Source organism: Euprymna scolopes, chromosome 39 (genome assembly GCF_053919585.1).
Source record: "Euprymna scolopes isolate OS-2025 chromosome 39, ASM5391958v1, whole genome shotgun sequence".
NCBI classification, from domain to species: Eukaryota; Metazoa; Mollusca; class Cephalopoda; order Sepiida; family Sepiolidae; genus Euprymna; species Euprymna scolopes.
In genome coordinates this window covers 3,632,218-3,653,076 of record NC_136520.1, presented here as the reverse complement: position 1 = coordinate 3,653,076, position 20,859 = coordinate 3,632,218, and the positions used below count along the sequence as shown (strand labels likewise).

Below are 20,859 nucleotides of genomic sequence, written 5' to 3'. Positions count from 1 at the left end.
AGGCATTGCCAGGGCCGCTGCAAGAAACGTGGGCTCTCTATACCGTGCTAGACAACTACTAACACCCGAAAGTATCCTGTACCTCTATAAGGCCACCATTCGCCCATGTATGGAGTATTGCTGTCACATCTGGGCTGGTGCATCTGCTACTAGTCTCTCGCTCCTTGACAAGGTTCCAAAGAGAGTCGCAAACCTGATAGGCCCTGAACTGGCATCTAAGCTTCAGCCTCTCTGTCCCATCGACGAAATGTTGCATCCCTCTGCCTTTTCTACAAGTATTTTAGTGGTGAATGCTCTGACGAACTGCAATCACTTGTGCCCCTACAACGTGAGCACCCTCGACAAATCCGACAGGCTTCTTAATCCCACCCCCACACTGTAGAGATCCCTAGATGTAAAAGATCTTTTTACTCCAATAGTTTCTTCCCCAGAACCGCTAGACTCTGGAATTCCATTCCAGGTCCCTGCTTCCCCAACAGTACTGACGTGCAGAAGTTCAAGTGTAACGTGAACCGACATCTTGCTGTCCAAATCCCTACATAGTACCCCGGTAGTTGTTGCCCCTGATAGTAGCCCCCTACACCAAAGTGGCAATTTGCCTTGTTTGGGGTGAAAATGTGATTAAAAAAAAAAAAAAAAATCTTGAAGGACATCATCTGTCTCCTTTTTGTATTCATTCTTTTGCAAACTTATCGTTTTCATACTTGTTTCATCATGTTTCGGACAAACTCCTCATCTAGCCGTAGTTAACTCCATCCACGAAGACTGTAGGATTAGTTGGTTAAAACGTGGTGAGACAACTATGGAAGGCAGTAATTCCTGAGGATATGGTTACAAGACTCAGCATTCCTATTCCATCATGGTTGATCACCTGAAGAAGGCCAGAGGATGAGTTGGTCGAAACGTGGGGAAACAACTATAAAGATGAGGATAAGTTTGCAAAAGAATGAATACACAAATTATGAAGCCTCATCTCAATTTTTTTTTTTTTTTTTTTTTTTTTTTTACAAAGGAGTCACCATCTATCAAGGCCCAGAGGCTGCTAGGGGATAAGGGTTAAAGAGTGTCCAGTAGTCAATGGGGAAAATGTTGTAGTAATCATTAGTAGTGGAAATTTGGTAAATTGGATTACTTAAGAGGATAGCTCGTCAAGAATTTGTTCACGTTGGACTTGAAGACAACCATATTATAGTCGGTTGAAAGCAGGAAAACTGAACAGTTCCACAGGCGTGCAGTTCTAAGGAAGAAGCTTTGTTCATGAAATCTACGTTTAGGTTTAGGCAAAAAGAGTGGGGGAAATTATTGATAGTGGTTTCAGCTAGACGAGTGTTTTTCGTGAAAGCTTTGGCGAGGGGGGGGGGCCTCGATTGGAGCTCAGACAAGTACTTACCATGAAAATAATAAAGCAGAGACAAGCTCACAACATGGGGAAAGAGGTTGCCGGGAAGAGAAAAAGGCATCTCCCATCTCTATCTTTATTTTCTATGTATGGGTTTTGTAGTGAAGAAATTTTTTTCTTCATCCATCTTGTCTGTATTTCTTTATTCGAAGACGAATGTAATCTTTCCCCCCCTCTTTTTTTCAGAGCATTGTCATTTCTCCTCAATACCCACAGTTTCTGCAGGATGCACTGCGAGTCTTTCTCAAGATTCTTGATGAGGGAGAACCTCATTTCATTGCAGAACAGAATATGCAGGTAAGTAGAAATATATATATATATATATATATTTTAATTGGTCCACTGACAAAGGAGGGATTGTACCCCGTTTGTTTGTTCACACTTCTCGATAACCAGACCTTGGATTTTTTTTTTTTTTTTTTTTTTAATTTTGCACAAACATTAGTCATGGTGAAAGTAAATTTTTGCCAGAATGAATTTTTATGTAGCCTAGTGCTCTTTTTTTTTTTTTTTTTTTTTTTTTTTTTTTTTTTTTTTTTTACAAAGGGATCACACTTATCAAGGGGCCCGGAGGCCACTCGAGGATAAGGGTTAATTGGTGTACATAAGTAGTGGAAATTTTGTAAATTGGTTTACTTAGGGGGATCGTTCGTCAAGAATTTGTTTATGTTGGACTTGAAGGCAATTAAATTGTAGTCAGCTGGAAAACAGACAAACGGAAGAGAGATTCACAGACGTGCAGTTCTAAGAAAGAAACTTTGTTCATGGAAAGCACAGATAAAGAGTGTGTGGAAATTGATAGTGGTTGTGGCTAGACGAGTGTTTTTGTGAAAGTTTGACAAGGTGGGGGGTCATAGATTGAAGCTCTATAGGTAGAGAATTGCATCAGCAGTGAGATATCTACTGGAGCGGTAGAAGGACCCCACCATTTTTCCAGCGGCTTTGGCAATGGATTTGATGTGTTCCATTTCAGGTGAGGAGTAAAGGTCAAGCCCGGAAGCTTGTCAAAACATGCAGCCTCCCTAAGACAAGAGCCATTCATTTCAATTGATGAGAGATGAGGATTAGAGCAGTGATGATGTAAAGATAGAGCCTGGTTTTAGAAGCATTAAAAATAACCAGCCACTGCTTTCCCCATTGTACCACATGCTCAAGATCAGAGGAGAGAAAGTCAGAGAGAACTTTGTCATTTATGGCTTTTGATGTATTATCATAGATGGTAGTGTCGTCAGCCTTATTGAAGGCATTCTTACGCACAATCTAAGAACGATCCCAGATATATAATATATATTTGTGTGAGATTCCAAAAAAATTCTGCCCAGCTGTTTCATGGTCCATAGGGAATGGGCAGTTCCTTTTATATGATTGTTTCCTGTTTACTTAACAAAGACGGAAATTATTAATCTGATTATTTATACTCGCGGGGCCTGTGGAAATTCACCCAAGTTGCCTTGAAGCAAACTGCAGTGGAAAGTTTGCATGGGAGCTCTTTCCAGTTGCTTGTAATATTTTTTTTAATGGACGTGTAGAGTGACATGTGCCAGGCATTCATCTTGAATTGTACGTTGATAAATAACTGATGGTGATTCTGGGTGAAATAACTACTTGATATGTTTTATGCCCAAAAGTTATTTAGTATTGACCCAGAACCTGACCTAAAGTCACATTGGCATCTTCGAATAATTTATGGAAAAGCAGATGGAAAAGGCCAGTGTAATTAGCCAGTTAGCATAATCTCAAAAAAAACAAAACAAAAAAAAAACATTAAAAAAAATTGCTTTTAAAGCAGTTTCCATAAAAGAACAAAAATGGGAGAGGGTGGGGATAACCGGACTTCTGTTCTCATCTTTAGTGTCATTTTCACAACATTTTGGTTAATGTGACCTCGGACCTTGTTCAGGTATATCTTGTCAAACTCGGGAATTTCAAACGGAACCCTTTATTTACTTCACGGGAGTAGCATGCTCTCGTTCCATCAGCCATGACTGGATAGATGTCCAAAGTAATTCGCAATTGTAATTTTTTGGTCACCTATACTTGAAAGTTGAAGGTTCAATTCCGAAAGAATATCACTTTTACAATTGTTTTTGCCAAGCACTCTAACCACTCTGCCACGGGTCCTTGCAAGTTTGACAAAACATTCCAGAGTTAAACACGATACACCTGAAGGTCAGAGGTTATATTGATTGAAAGGTTGTGAAAATGACACTCAAGATGAGAACAGTAGTCCGAAGAATCGAAATAATTGGGAGGGGGTTGTCATAAAAAAAAAAAATGATTGTGTTTAAACTTTTCTTGCAAAGAAAAATAAACTTTGTTCATTTGTTTTAATATTTCGTCTTCAAAAAAAAAAAAAAGTTATAGGGTGGAATGATAAAATTGTCGCCTAAAGAAAACAACTTTAAAAAGTTTTATTTAAAAAAATTAATTCGGGTAACTTAATGTAGTAGAGCTGATATCTATTCAATGTAGCGACCTTCAGCCTCAATCACCACCTCGATACGGGTCCGGAACTGGGAATATGCCTTTTCCACAAATGCTGGCGGGAGCTCAGTGGATGGCAGCGATCATTCTGGTTTTGGTGTTGTGGGAGGTCATGTTGGTGATGTTCTCGACATATGACCAAATGAAGTAGTCCAGCGAGTTCAAGTGGGGGGGAGGAGGGGGGGCCAATGAGAGAAAGGTATAAAGCCGTAACACTCCCTCTCAAGCCAAGTCTAGGTCTCTTTGGACTGGCGCTGAGTCCTGCTGCCACACCCAGGGTCTGCCAGCGGCCACCTGATTGCACCGAGGAATTGGCACTCTCTTCAGCACATCCAGGTACACATTGGTATTGACTTTCAAGCCAACTCTCAAGAATAAGGTAACATGATGTGATCCTTAGAACGAGACCACATCCATGGTCGGAAACTTTGTTGAGCTGTGCCTTCAAGTGTTGAACTGTCCGGATTTGCATTTTGAGGGTGCTGGCAATGGTCCTGTTGTCATAACTTGGATTAGTAGAGAGCATGATTTGTACAGCAGTGCATTTCTGATCTCGCTCGTTAAACATTGTGTCATTTTCAGACATGATAGAAAACTCCTATCGCTCTTGGGATTTGTACACCACTGGCCAACTAGTAGATAATCTGCAACAAAAAAAAAAAAAACTGGTTTTCATCAAATGGAAATGGAATCATGTCGTCTTTTCTAGGACGACAATTTTATCATTCTATCTTGTACTTTTTTCATATAATTGAACTTATGGTAAGTTTCTTTTGTTTTGTCTCCAGTGGTCAAAATTTATTGTCTGGCAATGTTTGAGTCTGCAGTTTTGGATCAGTACCAGGTATTTTGTAGTTTAAAAAAAAAAAGAAAAGTTTTTTACATTACATTTAAAATGAAACGTTTTTCTTCTTGCAGCAACTGCGCAAACTGCTCCTTGAGATCATACACAGAATACCCTGCAATGAACATCTAAAAAAATATATTCCTCAAATCCTTCCCTTGATGTTCAAACTTTTAAAGGTAAATTTTATGCAGTTTTATTTAAATCAGTAACTTGTGTGTGTGCGTGCACGTAAAGTGTAAGGTATATATCAAAAACTTGTACCTCCCCGACGTAAGTGTAAGGTATGTCATAAACTTGTACCTCCCCGACGTAACTACCCCCCGACAAACCCGACTAAGTCTCATCCCTTTACAGTAGAGATCCCTAGATGCAAGAAAGCCTTTTACTCCAATAGTTTCTTCCCCAGAACTGCGGGTCTTTGGAACTCCCTGATATGCAGAAGTTCAAGTGTAATGTTAACAAATATCTTTCTACTCATCTCCCTTCATAATGACCTTGCTAATTAAGTCCCTGATAGTAGCCCCCTGCTTCAAAGTAGCACTGTGCTTTGTTTGGGGTGAAAATTGAATAAATTAAAAAAAAAAAAAAAAATAAAAATCTTGTGGAGACAGAAGGTGTGAAAAGACAGAAAGGAAAAACGATTATATACAGGAAGTAAAAATTGAGAATGACCAGTTTCATTCAGATTAAAGTTTTTTTTCTCACGTTTGATTTTTCAAAAAATGATCCAAACAGATAAGATACGTATGAAATGAAGGATGAATAAAAATAACTTATATCGTTCGAACAATAAGGAAAAGTGAAAATTAAAAAGAAAATTTTTTTTTTTCCTTAACTCCTCCTTATTGTTCTGATGATATAATAAAATTGTGTATAACTTTTATTTCTCATCTTTCATTCCATATTTTTGTTTGCTCCTCTTAATAGTGTTGAGTTTTTCTTATCTTGATAAGTTTTGCTTTGTTAAATATTTATTCTTTGATAACAATTGTTATATATATATATATATATATATATATATATAACATATGCATAGCAGCAGCCGAAGAGTGCAATGGTTAGAAGCTTCAACTGTTGTTTGAGCAGTCGGGTTTCAATCCTGGCTTGAGGTAGTTGCTTGTCTAGCCGCACTGATGAGCTGTGAAACAGCGAAACAGTACTGTATGTGGATGACTATATATATATATATATATATATATATATATGGTACTTGTACAGTTTGATCAAGACATTAAAAAATGAAAATATTGAAAAAAGGTTATATTGTACATATCCGTTATGGAATGAAGTTCTCAGAAAAAAAAAATTCACTTAATTTCATCAAGTATTTTTTGTTTTACAGCGAAAAAACAATTTGTTATGATACCGAGCAAAAGGTTCGATTTTTAGGAAGAAAAGCTAGAATTAAAGATGGGGAGGGAGTGTCGGCGCTTTAACTGGAGTTATCTCCCCCGTGGCGTTTCTAAACTCCAAACAAAAATTAAGAAAAAATCCAAGATTTCAACGTGCTGTCATAAAAACGTGTTTTTCGGCTGTAAAAAAAACCACTCGATCAAATAAGTAAAAATCTTTTCAGAGATCTTCAGTTCAAAACGGATACATACAATATAACTTTTTTTTTTTACGATATTTTCATTTTTCAATGTCTTCATTAAACTGTACAAGTATTATATATATATATATATATATATATATATATATAAAGCAGACAACACTTGCATAAGCCTATTTACAGCGGAAAAATTCAGTTACAAAATATATATAGACACACAATTGTTATTAACGAATATATCTTTAACAAACAAAACTTAGCAGGATAAGAAAAGTTCAACACTAGTAAGTAATTGTGTGTGTATGTATGTAGGTATGTGTGTGTGCGTGTTCTTTTATTTGTTTTTGAATTCAGTTATTTAGGCGAAAGTGCATTTTTACCTAAATGCGAGTTGGGAATAATTTTCCCTTTGACCAATTTGAGAGCCCAAAATGGGGAGCGGCATATATATTGTTTTTAAAATATAATTACCATGAGGTCCCGGTTTCGAATCTCACTAGATTCAGGCACTGATGAGTCGTAGGCGACCAAACACGTCAGTGGATAATTATATTTTAAAAAATATATGTATATATATATATATATATATATAATTGGTTGGTTACTTTTTAAAAGCATTGATAAATAGGAAATCAAATATAATTTTAATGGACGTGAACCTAAAATTATTTGAGGCATAAAAAAATTATTTTCAGAGATGAGTCTCTTTGTCGAACTATATTGAATAACAATTAAAAAAAATTATTTTTGCATTGCAATGGCTTTAAAATGTATTTCTGTATATGTATTGTATTTGATATATATATTATTGGGGAGTGGTATTTTCCACTGAAGTCATTAATTTAACGGCTGTCTTGCTTTTAAATCTCTGAAACAGCTATATGGTAAATAGCTTATGATTCCAGTTTTCTATTTTACAATTTAAGTTTTGACTGTTATAAAGTGGAATTCCCTTTTTCAGCTGGATTTTTCTGCTGTAAGTTGGCTTATACAAGTGTTAAGTCTGCTAGTGTATATATATCTCTATATAAATAAAATGAACTCATTTTTTCCCGTCGGATTTTGACATTAATAGGATTAAAAATCAAGATATTTCATGCAAATATAATATGCACAAACGACAGAACAATATCTGAGGTGTGTTATAGGCTTATTATTTCTCAAATTCCTCGATAATCTTAGATTTCTATACTTTTTCTGCTGAAAAGTCACGGCCAAAATCGGTTAAGATCAATGGAAGTGGTAAAATATTTTCTCTCTAATAAATTCCTCCTCCCCCTGCCACCACTTAACACCGTTTGGGGATCGTTCACAAGGAACAGTTGAGAAGAGAACACCGGTTTGGCTTCGTAGTTCTTTCATGTGAAGTTATTTAAAATCACTAAACTAAGCTGCAGTGCTCTGTGGCGTAGTGGTTAGCGTGCTGGACAATTCACATTATATTTTCACGTTTGCGCCGACCTACCGTAGTCGTTTTTTTTTTTTCCCCTAAACAACTGGAATGGACTTTTCTTGGTGGCCGAACTGTTAACGTTGCAGATGTGTTTTGGGTTTTTTTTACACACTTTATTTTCCTACTTTTACTCATGACTCCGGGTTTGATCCTTCCTACTTACCTACCATAACATTTAAAAAAAAAAAAAAAAATTTTTTTTTTTTTTTTTTTTTTTTATAAATTTTCCCTTTTTTACTTATTCTGATGATGTAATAAATTTATAACTTTTCTCCCTCGTCTTTCATTTGATATATTTGTTTGCTCCTCTTGTGTTGAGCTTTTTTTTATCTTGATAAGTTTTGTTTGTTAAATATTCTTTGGTAACAATTGTATTATATATATACTAGCAGGCCATCCGGCGTTGCTCGGCTGTAATTTACGCTTGAATATGTTTCAATCCATGCAGATTACGCATTATTATAGAGCAAATTCTTTATTGAATATTATATTGTACCCAAATAATATATAGTAATGAATTCAAAAGTTAAAAATGACCTCAATGCTAACAGCTGGCATTGAAACTAAAACATTCAGCTTTCCAATGTTATTTAGTGCTCCAACCTCCGTCAATATTGTCTGAGCTATCGGCAGATGATTTAAAAAAAAATAATAGGGCTAAAAATTAAGCGACTTCAAGATAAAAATCTATATACTCAGAAGATAGTTGATTTATCTCTGGTCAACTGTTTCCTTTCTTTGTTTTCTTTCTTTGTTTTCTTTCTTTGTTTTCTTTCTTTGTTTTTTTTTCTCAATTTTGATCCTTTAGCAGCTATTTTTATGGGGGCCCAAATACCGTATATATCAAATTTCAACTCTGCAGACCAAATATTCAGAGAGGAGTTTGGTAGAGATTTTCACATACACACAGACAAGGTCGTCTATAATATAAATCTCATTTGTCTGTTTAAATGTATGTATGTCTTGCAAAAACTTTAGACAGAGGCGACGGATCCTGACAAGATCAATATCATTTTGAAGCTCGACGTTTCAGACAACAAATATCGAAAAATTGGCCAAAAACATTAATTCCTCCACCTTAAACTTGGCTGCTTTGTACAAGCAGAGGTTGATTTTTTTTTTTTTTTTTTTCCCCCGCCAACATTTTAGCAAGTCATCGTCACTGTTGGATTGACTTCGTTAATTTCAATGCTTTTGATTTCTAGTTGCGTCATGGAGACGTCGGCTAAGATGTAAGATTTTCTTTCACTTTCTTTTACGCCTTTGCGACATGGGTTCAAGCCTGCCTGCTTATTACCACATTTTTTTTTTCTCAACAACCATCCAAGCACCCAGGCTAGTTTTTTTTATTTTTTTATATATATATATATATATACTCGGGTTTTTTTATTCAAAAGTAATAGACTAATGAATTCAACGAGGTTGTTAGATAGTGCTCAATAAAAAGAGCTGATAATATTTGTTTATTGTTATATAAACATGCTCACATCCCGCTGCTACAAATAGCCACTTGTTTCAATCAAACAACAGATATCATCAGGCAGCGACTTGACTATTCAAAAGTTCAATGAATAATGGATTTTTATTTTAGGTAGGAACATCTGATAAGTATTGAAAATTGATAATCAATATATATATATATATATATTTTGATTATCAATTTTCAATACTTATCAGATGCTTATCTTATGTGTATGTATATATAATTTTATTTTTTATCTCAAAGTTGGTTTTGAAGGTTTCGAAAAGCCTTGGAAATGGACATTGAAAATCTGTACAAACTCTGTTAAAGTTTTTGTATTTAAAAAAAATTTATTTTAGGTGGAGAACGAAGAAAATGTGCTGGTGTGCCTCCGAATCATCATGGAGCTTCATCGTCAATACAGACCCACAATGAACGAAGAAGTAAGGTTGCTTTTCATTTCCTAAAATAAAAGGTGCTTCTTTGGTATTAGTCACAATTGAAATTTGCATTTTAAATAAACACTTGCGTGGCATGACAAAATAGGGAAAATTTCAACTAAGCTCCAATCTCTGTCCTATCACTGCAATAGTGCATCTCTGTACCTGCTTTACAAATATCTTAATGGAATGTGCTTTGATGAACTCGTTGCACTTGTATTGCTCATACCACGTCTCGTCACGACTGATGATACGGTCCAAGAATTTGTCGCGTTCAGTTTTGTATCGATTCAAAAAGTCCCGATTGACATCTCATTATTTTTGATTCTGTGTGAACATTCGTAGTACTCACTTTGCTTTTCATCTATTGCTATCTGCCAATCAGTAGTGTTTTCAGGTTTCAGTTTTGTATCGATTCAAAAATCTCGTTGGTGGCCTTTTTGGTCCAGCGTGAGCATTCGTAGAACTCACCTTGCACACACTTTGCTGCATTTTAAGGATGACAACATCGTTTCCAGTGCACTGGCACCCGTGTGCAACTCTACATGCTTTTCACCCATCTGCCACTGATTGGCACAGTGTTTTCTGGGATGGTGACTGTGCATGGGCATCTAGAGCACACTTTATCACTCACATCTATTGCCACTGTTGAATGCCTGCTAGACACTATCCTCGAGTGTCTTAGGTATCTCTGTACAGGGGTTTGCCAGGACAACCTGGCATGAGGATATTTTTTCCCTAGAAGTAAATCCTGACCAAATATTAAAAATCACATTTTGTATTTGCTGCCCAAATAAGATCTCCTCACTACGGCTACCCCACAGCTTTTCCGAGGAATGGTGCACCTTCTCCAAGTGATATTACCTCACCAGACTAGATAAATTCTTGTCCTTGAATCCAGTAAGACCAAGAGACCAAAACAAAAGATATACTACACCGTATAAAAATGGTTAATTGGGGAGAGGAAAATTATGTTCTCAATTTCTTTACTAACTCAGTGCTTGAGAGATAAAGAACTTTAATAGAACATTCGAATATCTATGTATCTCATATAGACTTCAAGTGTTAACCCCTGGTTGTGGGCCCCTTGATTTCTGAGAACTTCGACTGAAATAAAATAAAACAAAAGATACAACGATGACGTATCAACCAGTTTAAATGAATACATATTTCAATTTCCCTTTTTCCTTTGGGGATGGGAGAAAAATCAACAATACTTTGCATATTAAGGCAAAAGTTTTGTTACGGGAGACTTAATCAAGAAAACCCACACTGACAACCGTATCTAAAAAAAAATTTGAACAAAGCAATAGGAACCAATAAAAATCTGCCCTTACCTCTCTTATCGTCTGCTTCGTTTCTTTCCATCTTTTCTCTGTCTCTTGTGGTCCTCCTTAGCTTTTACAAGGAATGGTGCACCTTCTCCGAGTGATGTTGCCTCAAGTAATAGCACGAAGCTGGATACTCCACCAGACTAGATAAATTCTTGTCCTGGAATCCAGTAAGACCAAAAGACCAAAACGGAAGACAAACTACAACATATTAAAATGGTTAATTGGGGAGAGGAAAATTATGTTCTCAATTTCTTTGCACATTGCTTGAGAGATAAAGAAATTTAATGCAACATTCGAATATCTATGTATCTCATATAGAGTTCAAGTGTTAGGCCCAGGTAGTGGGCCCATTGACATCTGAGAATTTCAACTGAAGTAAAACGAAAAGAATGGATGATGAAAGCATCTCTTGACTTAACTAACATCAACTGCAATGGTTTCTTAAATGTTTAACAGGCACCAGTGAATGTTGATCGGTTCAATTTTTTTCTGCATGGAGAAATTCAATGACAGCTCTGTTTCTGACATACATCCATGACGGGTTGCTTTTGTGGTCTGTCAATATATGCAACAGATGAAATTTTCAGGTGATGAATGCATAAGTTCAGTTTTTTTAAAATATAAGGTGGCATTTTTATATTTACAAACGAAAAAGTACTAGTTGTTAAAACTGTAAAAGGAAACGACAAGATATTCTAGTAAAAAAATATAAATTTATAACAGAAAATTAAGAATCGATTATATGTTATAAATTGAATTTAAAAAAAAAAAAATTCTTAATGCTGCAATATTTTAAGTTATAAATTTATATTTTTTATTGTAGCATTAAGAATTTTTTTTTTTAATTCAAATTAACATTATATAATCAATTCTTAATGCTGCAATATTTTAATTTATAAATTTATTATATTTTTTACTAGAATATCTTGTCCTTTTCTTTTCCAGTTTTAACAACTAGTCCTTTACTTTTCCATGTTTAAGCTTAACCATATTACTTTTCATGCTTGCATTTTTTTTATTGTAATCCATGATTTTTCCAGGGTTCCAGTAAATTCACTTGTTCTTTGTTTAATTTCAGTCTTATTTTTTGCCCCCCCCCCCTAAACATACACATATGTAATAACAATGTACAGCACTCGTCTGCTTTCAATAAAATCCCCCCAATTATCTCCCTTTCATTCTCATTCACTTGTTACTTCTCTTCTCGCAAGAGCAGTGAATTGGTAGACACAGTAGTTGCTGAAGCGACGTGGTGGTTGCTATGGAAACCGAAAAAACGTCGCTCACCTCCTTATGTTTTTTTATGATTTTGAACACCAGTAAATTCATAACTTTTATTTTACGGAATGAAAATTGAAAATTATTTTTTCACAAAATAGCTGAGAAGGTGATCTATAAACTGTAATAATTGTTTGAAATTTGGTTGAAAAATGAGTGAGCGGTGAAGCTTTAAAGCAGTTGTAAATGAGTAAAACTGCTACTTAACTGGCCCTGTTGGTGGGGCATTAGAATACGCCGACTGTCCCCCCCCCCTGCAGAGGGTAAAAGTCCCTCAATGGGGGTCCTGGATATGACCTTAAACTATATCCAGTGGTGAGGCCCCAGCTTGCGGGCTTTGGGGAGTGTGGAGCCACACTTTAATTACCATTGCTCCCAGGTCCACTCTGACCTGCAGTGGTAGTACCTCTTAGGGTCCCAACTATGGGTTAAATAGAAACCGACGTGAAAACAACAAATATATTCTATTAAAAAAATTTTTTCTTCAAAATCTTTGGATTCGGCATTAAATAACCTGAAAAGGGTTGATATGCCGTAAAACAACCAACTAACCAAGCCACTTAACTATATATTTAAACACGGTAGTGTTTGAGTGATATAGACAAAGAGGGGTAAGGGTAGATTTTAGAAAAAACAATTTAAAATTCTACATGGGTATAAAAGAAAACATGACAAGAAAATTAAAAAAAAAAAATTTTTTTTAAATATGGAGATGCAATATTCTTGTAAAGTGTGAATATTCAGTTAAGTGTAATGGAAAAAAAAAAAGGGCCAGGTAAAGAATGGATACTCTGTAGTACACGATTGTTTATACTTGTGCTTTTATTATGAACTAGCACGGGGTACCCGGCGTTGCCCGAGTGTTTTTGGGTGTGTGTGAAAAAAATGAGGTGAGTTTGAAAAAAAAAGGAAGCTTTTCTGACACGCAGTTGGAAAATAGTGTGGGAAAAAAAAAAACAAACAGGTGCTCGTTTTTGATTGACGTGATGGCGATTTTGTGCGGGACAGTTTTTAATGAGGTCAATCGAAAAACCCGCTCGCCCGTCTGATATGACGAAGTCGACACTGGCTCTGGGCCTGTGATTAGAGTCGAGTTTCGCTGTTGTTTATACCGAAAAGCGAATGTAACGCATGCTGATGTGGGAAATGTGGAATAATTAAGGTTTGAAAGTGAATAAAATTAAATAGACAGGCGAGGTCTGCGGGTAACTCTGAGATATTACAATTTATGGATGATATAAACAGTTTTAAGAAGTTGTGAAGCGAGCGAGCGCTTTTCCGAAAGAAGCCTTTTGCAGACATCGCGGAAAAGCGCACACGCACGCACGCACACACACACACACACACACGTTTTGCCTTTTATATAATAGATAAAAATTGCCTCAGTCGAATGATTTTTCCTTCACTTGATAAATGACAAGTGACTGATGCAGCATCAACAGAATGTACATGTAAACCCTAGCATGTAGAAACGTATTCACAACCAACATATGTGAAGTATCGGCTTGTTTTTCTACTTGTGGACCCGTACATCTCCTATTGGCCGTCACGCTACGATCATAAGAAGATGAACAAAAAATCCACAGCACACGATGTCTGGAGTTAGCGGCTTGTCAGCGAGTCCACATCCGAACCAAATTTAATTGTTTTAATTTTTTTTTCTTTTTCCTGTTCCAGATCCAAGGTTTTCTTCAATTTGTAAAAAATATATACGCGAACCTTCCAAATTATTTACACAAAATCTTTGAACCGCGACAGCAGATCAAAGTGAAAGACATCACAGAAGTAAATGTAGACGTTTATTTACAAGAGATTTTCACCATCACCACCATCATCACCGACAAAAAAAATGCTGATAATCAGAGTGTATCGGTAAGTAAAAATAAACCTATATCCGATGTGTGCACATATTCTAACACCCCGTACTAACTTGTTAATACACATTTAAAAACGTCTCCAATCTAACAGGTCCGCGATATGACCTTAAACTATATCCAGTGGTGAGGCCCCAGCTTGCAGGCTTTGGAGAGTGTGGAGCCACCCTTTAATTACCATTGCTCCCAGATCCACTCTAACCCGGAGTGGTAGTACCTGTTAGGGTCCCAACTATGCGTTAAATAGAAACCAACTTGAAAACAAATATATTCTATTAAAAAGTTTTTCTTAAATCTTTGGATTCGACATTAAATAACCTAAAAAGGGTTGATATGCCATAAAACAAAAACAACCAAACCAATCTAATAGGTCTTGCACTGTCAACTGATCTCCAGCCTCTGTCCCATCACCACAATGTTGTACCCGTGTGCCTGTTTTACAAGTATTTTAATGAAATTGTGCTCTGAACTCCCACCATTAGTGCTCTCTTGGTGTATATACTCTCAATTAATCTGACAAGCAGAAAAATTTGAGAATTCGTCACACAAATTGTCACGAGGATGAAACTCAGAATATTGTGTAGCTTAATTGCCATATATATTTTCATAGCTTACTACCTAGCTCTGCTTATGTATTGAGCACTATTGAAGTAAATACTGAAAACTTACGCATAAAATCATATCTTATATTAATTTATGTAATTAAATATAATAACTATATATAAAAGTGAAATTGTCTGTCTGTGTACGGGTACATTTCTCTACCAAACTACTGTCAATTTTCAGTCTACAAACTCGAGATTTGACATAAGAGGTATTGAGATTTGGGAAAATCTTTTTAATCATTTTTTTTTGCCAGAAATTTGACTGTCAAGGAATCAAAGTTCAACAATTTGATCTTTGAAAACTTAACCCAACTCGTCCGCCAATTTTGGATTAAACACTTGAAATTTTAGATGAAGGACATGGATCAAGCTTTTAATTTGATTTGAGCCCAAAACAAATGTTAAGGGGTCAAAATTGGGGTCAAAGTTAAAAAAAATTTTTTAACTCTGCTGTCTCTACCAAATTACTCAGCCAATTTTTGGCCTAAACATTTGAAATTTTACATAAAGTGTATTCAGATATATGGCAAGCTTTTTAATTGTTTTCTTTTTTTTTTTCTTTTACTGAAAATTTGGCTGTGAAGGGATCAAAGTTCAGTTATGTGGCCTCTAGCAAACTATTCAGGCAATTTTGGGTCTAAACATTTTAAATTTTACATAAAAGGGTATGCAGACATGCAGCAAGCTTTTTAATCAGTTTTGGGGCGAAAAGTTGGCTGCCAAGAGGTCAAAGTTGAAAGAGTTGACCTTTGCAGACTCTACCAAACTCCTTTGTCAATTTAGGGTCTAAATACTTGAAATTTTAGATGTAGGTTACTTGGACATGAATCAAACTTTTTAATATGTATGTATGATGATTGCAATGTCTTGTCAGACGAGTGCCACTCCATCAGACATTTAAAATCCATGAGCCCAAATGCCTGAGGGAGTATCTATACAAAGATGATGTTACAGAGTCTTAGCTTTGTACGACAGCTAAGTCTCTCTCTCGGTTCAAAATGTTGAGATCCAGCAACAAGCAAGAGCAAGATAGCCAGGAACAAATTAAACTGCAGACCAGCTTAATGCGGGTACTGGTCTTCCGCTTTATGGTTTTTTAAATCAGAGATTTGCTTCTCCTAGAAAGGTTGCCTTCACCACGGCTTACGGGAGCCCTCTCCACCCCAACACATATATATACACACAAATATACACGGTGCTAGTTGGCCGTTGACCCAGAAAAAGAGTTCATTCGCCCTTTGGAAGGTCTTGTTTTTAATCCTCCAGGGAGACAAGCCGCCCTCCTCACCAAACAAGTCTGGTGGGGGAACCAGTTTAGCCGCCGGTGACCCGACCATGAGGCAGGTAGTACTGTAATGTATATATATATATGCACATAAAGTTATGAACAGTACATAGGGCCCGAGCAAAGCCAGGCTGAACGGCTAGTAAAAGATAAAAGGTAATTGCAACTTCTTTTCCAATTTTCGGATTTTTTAATCATCCCAAAATGCATTTTATTATCTTTTGGTGGATTGATAGGTTAAGGGCAAAATAGATTCATTGATTGATATAATAATTAAATGAATTTGTGCTGCGAAACTGGTGCTGTCAAGAATTGTGCATGTCAAACATACTTGAAGGAATAAATTGTAAGATGGTCAGCATATTGAAACTTGGAATATAGACTTTTATCATTTATTTGCCATATGCTCTGTAGTTAGTCAGCTTCATAAGTTAAGAATTGATATAAATATAAGGTGAAATATAATTGAAAAAAAAAAAAAACATTTTCACCCAAAAAAAAAAAAAAAAAAAAAAAAATCGTAAGTCGTGAAAATGTTACCATATTTTCATAACTTACGAGATATATATTTTCTGTGAAAATATTTTTTTTTCTATTTCACCATTTATATCAATTAATTTATGAAGCCCGGTGTAATTACAGAGCATATAAAAAATAAATGAAAAGGCTGACGAATTCTCACAAGGATGAAACGCAGAATATTCTGTGTAGCTTAATTGCCATATATATTTTCCTAACTTTACTACCTAGCTTTACTTATGTATTGAGCACTGTTAAAGTAAATACTGAAAATTTACATATAAGATTATGTCTTATATTATGTGATTAAATAAAATAGTAATAAAAATAAACTGTGCTCTGTTTAGGGTGATGAAACTATAAAAAAAAATGGATCCCTTTAACATTGGATAGACATGATCACTGGAATGTGATTTTGGTATTGTTTACGCTCTATTTAAATATTTATTTCAGGTGTTGAACGTTTGATGACAAATGCGTGTGCATAATCAACTTGTTTTTTTTTTCTTTTGTAGTATAACATTATTCCCCGTGCAGTGCTTTCCCTCAAAGTTTTGGCCGAGTTACCCATCATTGTTGTTCTCATGTATCAAATTTATAAACCCAATGTTGATCAGGATGTTTCTGAACTGATCCCCCTAATTATGAACACAATCACCCTTCAACCACCAAGTCATCTACGGTAAGAACAATCCACCTTCGCTACTTTTTTGTACCCCCCCCCCCCCTCTTTTATTTTTGGTTATAAAAATTTAAGATTGTCTTTTTCACCATTTTTTTTCTCTAGAAAATCAGTCTTTTTTTTTTCTTTTTTCTTAGGAAAATCAGTCATTTATTTATTTTTTTTCTTAGGAAAATCAAAGTCATTTATTTATTTTTTCTTAGGAAAATCAAAGTCATTTATTTATTTTTTCTTAGGAAAATCAAAGTCATTTATTTATTTTTTCTTAGGAAAATCAAAGTCATTTATTTATTTTTTCTTAGGAAAATCAAAGTCATTTATTTATTTTTTCTTAGGAAAATCAAAGTCATTTATTTATTTTTTCTTAGGAAAATCAAAGTCATTTATTTATTTTTTCTTAGGAAAATCAAAGTCATTTATTTATTTTTTCTTAGGAAAATCAAAGTCATTTATTTATTTTTTCTTAGGAAAATCAAAGTCATTTATTTATTTTTTCTTAGGAAAATCAAAGTCATTTATTTATTTTTTCTTAGGAAAATCAAAGTCATTTATTTATTTTTTCTTAGGAAAATCAAAGTCATTTATTTATTTTTTCTTAGGAAAATCAAAGTCATTTATTTATTTTTTCTTAGGAAAATCATTTATTTATTTTTCTTAGGAAAATCATTTATTTATTTTTCTTAGGAAAATCATTTATTTATTTTTCTTAGGAAAATCATTTATTTTTTTTTTCTTAGGAAAATCATTTATTTTCTTTTTTCTTAGGAAAATCATTTATTTTCTTTTTTCTTAGGAAAATCATTTATTTTCTTTTTTCTTAGGAAAATCATTTATTTTCTTTTTTCTTAGGAAAATCATTTATTTTCTTTTTTCTTAGGAAAATCATTTATTTTCTTTTTTCTTAGGAAAATCATTTATTTTCTTTTTTCTTAGGAAAATCATTTATTTTCTTTTTTCTTAGGAAAATCATTTATTTTCTTTTTTCTTAGGAAAATCAAAGTCATTTATTTTTTTTTCTTAGGAAAATCATTTATTTTTTTTCTTAGGAAAATCATTTATTTTTTTTTTCTTAGGAAAATCATTTATTTTTTTTTTCTTAGGAAAATCATTTATTTTTTTTTTCTTAAGAAAATCATTTATTTTTTTTTTCTTAGGAAAATCATTTATTTTTTTTTTCTTAGGAAAATCATTTATTTTTTTTTTCTTAGGAAAATCATTTATTTTTTTTTTCTTAGGAAAATCATTTATTTTTTTTTTCTTAGGAAAATCATTTATTTTTTTTTTCTTAGGAAAATCATTTATTTATTTTTTCTTAGGAAAATCATTTATTTATTTTTTCTTAGGAAAATCAGTCATTTATTTTTTTTTTTCTTTGGAAAATCAGTCATTTATTTTTTTTTTTCTTAGGAAAATCAGTCATTTATTTTTTTTTTTCTTAGGAAAATCAGTCATTTATTTTTTTTTTTCTTAGGAAAATCAGTCATTTATTTTTTTTTTTCTTAGGAAAATCAAAATGCCATTTGACCCCCCAAGCAATGAATTTATCTTTAGATATACATTTAGGTTTTATGCCAATTAAAAAAAATATACAAACTTTGTGGGTGTTTATTTTTCAAATTTTTTCGGGCATACCAGCATAAACTTCTGATCCTAGTCTTAACGAAATTAAAAAAATTTCATGCAAATCTTAGTCCTCAAATAGATTTTCTCTTTTACCAAAATATTAAGTTTTCAAGTAAAAATATGGTCACATACTTCTATTTTGAATAAAATTTAAATGAGAAATTTGAAAACTTTGAGGTGTCAGAAATAATCATAAAATCATTTTTATATACTTTTTTGTTCAATATTTTGTTGAAAATGATGCTATTTCTAGTGAAATACTAGACTACTCGTGACCCGTTGGGTCAGTATGTTATATTAGCTATGGAATTCATGTATGAGCGTGACACTTGTGACGTAAAGAAAATAGTTTTTTTTTGACATAACAGAAACATTTCTATGAAAGGATATTAAAATGAAAAATCACGGATGGATCACTCAAACATGAAAAAAAAAAAATCCCCCCCTATTTGTGTAAAGTTACCTATTTTTCCGAATAATCGCTCAAAAATTGAAAATTAAACACGATTTTCCTACGAATCGAACACAGACAAAAGTCATTTAGCAGCAAAAACGCACATGAACCTACCAATGAGAAATATAAAAATGAAAAACCCGTATTGGAATCCTTCAACCAAGTTATAGATACTTAAAATCTAAAAAAAAAAAAAAATGATTAATAAAACCTGAAGCAAAAAAATAAAACCTAAATAAATAAAATAAAACTAATATTGAAACAGATTAGTAAATGCGTCAATAAATTCACCGTTCTCACACAACTATTTTGTATCTAGAAATGTAAACAAAAAAGAAGGAAGGAAGGAAAATGAACGAATAGAGAGTAGTAGTAGTCTTGGCTTTACTGCAATTGTTCTTATGTTTGTCAACAGGTTAAAGTTGTTTAGTTGTAAGAAAATAGCGACAGTATAGTTGTAATAAAGAATAGTTGCAAAACACCCCCACTTTTTCCATGTTAAATAATAATTTCGAAATAATGTTAATATTTCAGTCAAAATCTGCAAAAGAAGCGATTTGTGTTTATTTTTTTCCATTGTTATGGGTTAATGTTTATGTGTGCATACGCAATTGGATGTCGTAAACCGGAAAGTGGGTTACATCACTCGTTACAAGGTCATTTGAGTTTTGTAATTATATAGATTCGACTTAGAACAACAAAGTATATGAAAAGTTTTCAAATTTCTCATTTAAATTTTATTCAAAAAGTTTGACCATCTTTTACTTTAAATTTCCCGCTTGAAGCTGGAGCAAAACGTATGTGAAACCATCAAAATAGCATGTATATTTATCTTCTCTAGTACTCCGAGGGATCACCTCCTCCATAGCACTAAAATGAAGAAAAGAAAAGAAAAAAAAAATTACGGATCGGACTTCTTACCCTGATGATGCTATTTCTAGCGAAGTATTGGACTTACAGCAACAAAAAACAAAAAAAAAATATATAAAAATGAGTTTATCTTTATTCCCGACACTTCAAAGTTTTCAAATTTCTCATTTAAATTTTATTAAGTTGTAGATTATTTTTTTAGTTGTTTAAAAGCATAAACATTTAGTATTTGTATGACTTTAACTATTATTTCAGTTCGTCTTTACTAAAAAATTTGAAACCGTAGAATGCAGTTACTCACTTACCCTTTTTTTCCTGCAAAAAGAAATGGCGTCTTTTTACATCTGAGGAGTTACATCGCTCAAAACACGCAGATAACACTCAAGACGAGAACAATTGTCCGATGAAACTAAATTAAATACACATTCATAAATTAAATTAAATACACATTCATAAATTAAATTAAATACACATTCATAAATTAAATACACATTCATAAATTAAATACACATTCATAAATTAAGTACACATTCATACATTAAATACACATTCATACATTAAATACACATTCATACATTAAATACACATCTTGAAAATTCAGAACTGTAATTAAGTGTAACAGACCAAAAAAAAAAAAAAATGTTCTTTCAAACTTAAGCATCATCAGTCAATGTAAATGCTTTTTTTTCAATCTAACG

The 20,859-nt window shown here is 33.7% G+C and overlaps 1 protein-coding gene across 1 annotated transcript in view; it reads left to right on the top strand.

The window, feature by feature from the left end:
- Window positions 1-20,859, top strand: part of LOC145263613 (transformation/transcription domain-associated protein-like) — a 334,985-nt gene that overhangs the window by 39,146 nt on the left and 274,980 nt on the right. The window contains exons 4-8 of the mRNA XM_080120456.1: window positions 1,586-1,696; window positions 4,802-4,906; window positions 9,557-9,640; window positions 13,927-14,121; window positions 17,048-17,214. Coding sequence (XP_079976582.1) covers window positions 1,586-1,696; window positions 4,802-4,906; window positions 9,557-9,640; window positions 13,927-14,121; window positions 17,048-17,214 — 662 coding nt within the window. The remainder of the gene's footprint in view (window positions 1-1,585; window positions 1,697-4,801; window positions 4,907-9,556; window positions 9,641-13,926; window positions 14,122-17,047; window positions 17,215-20,859) is intronic.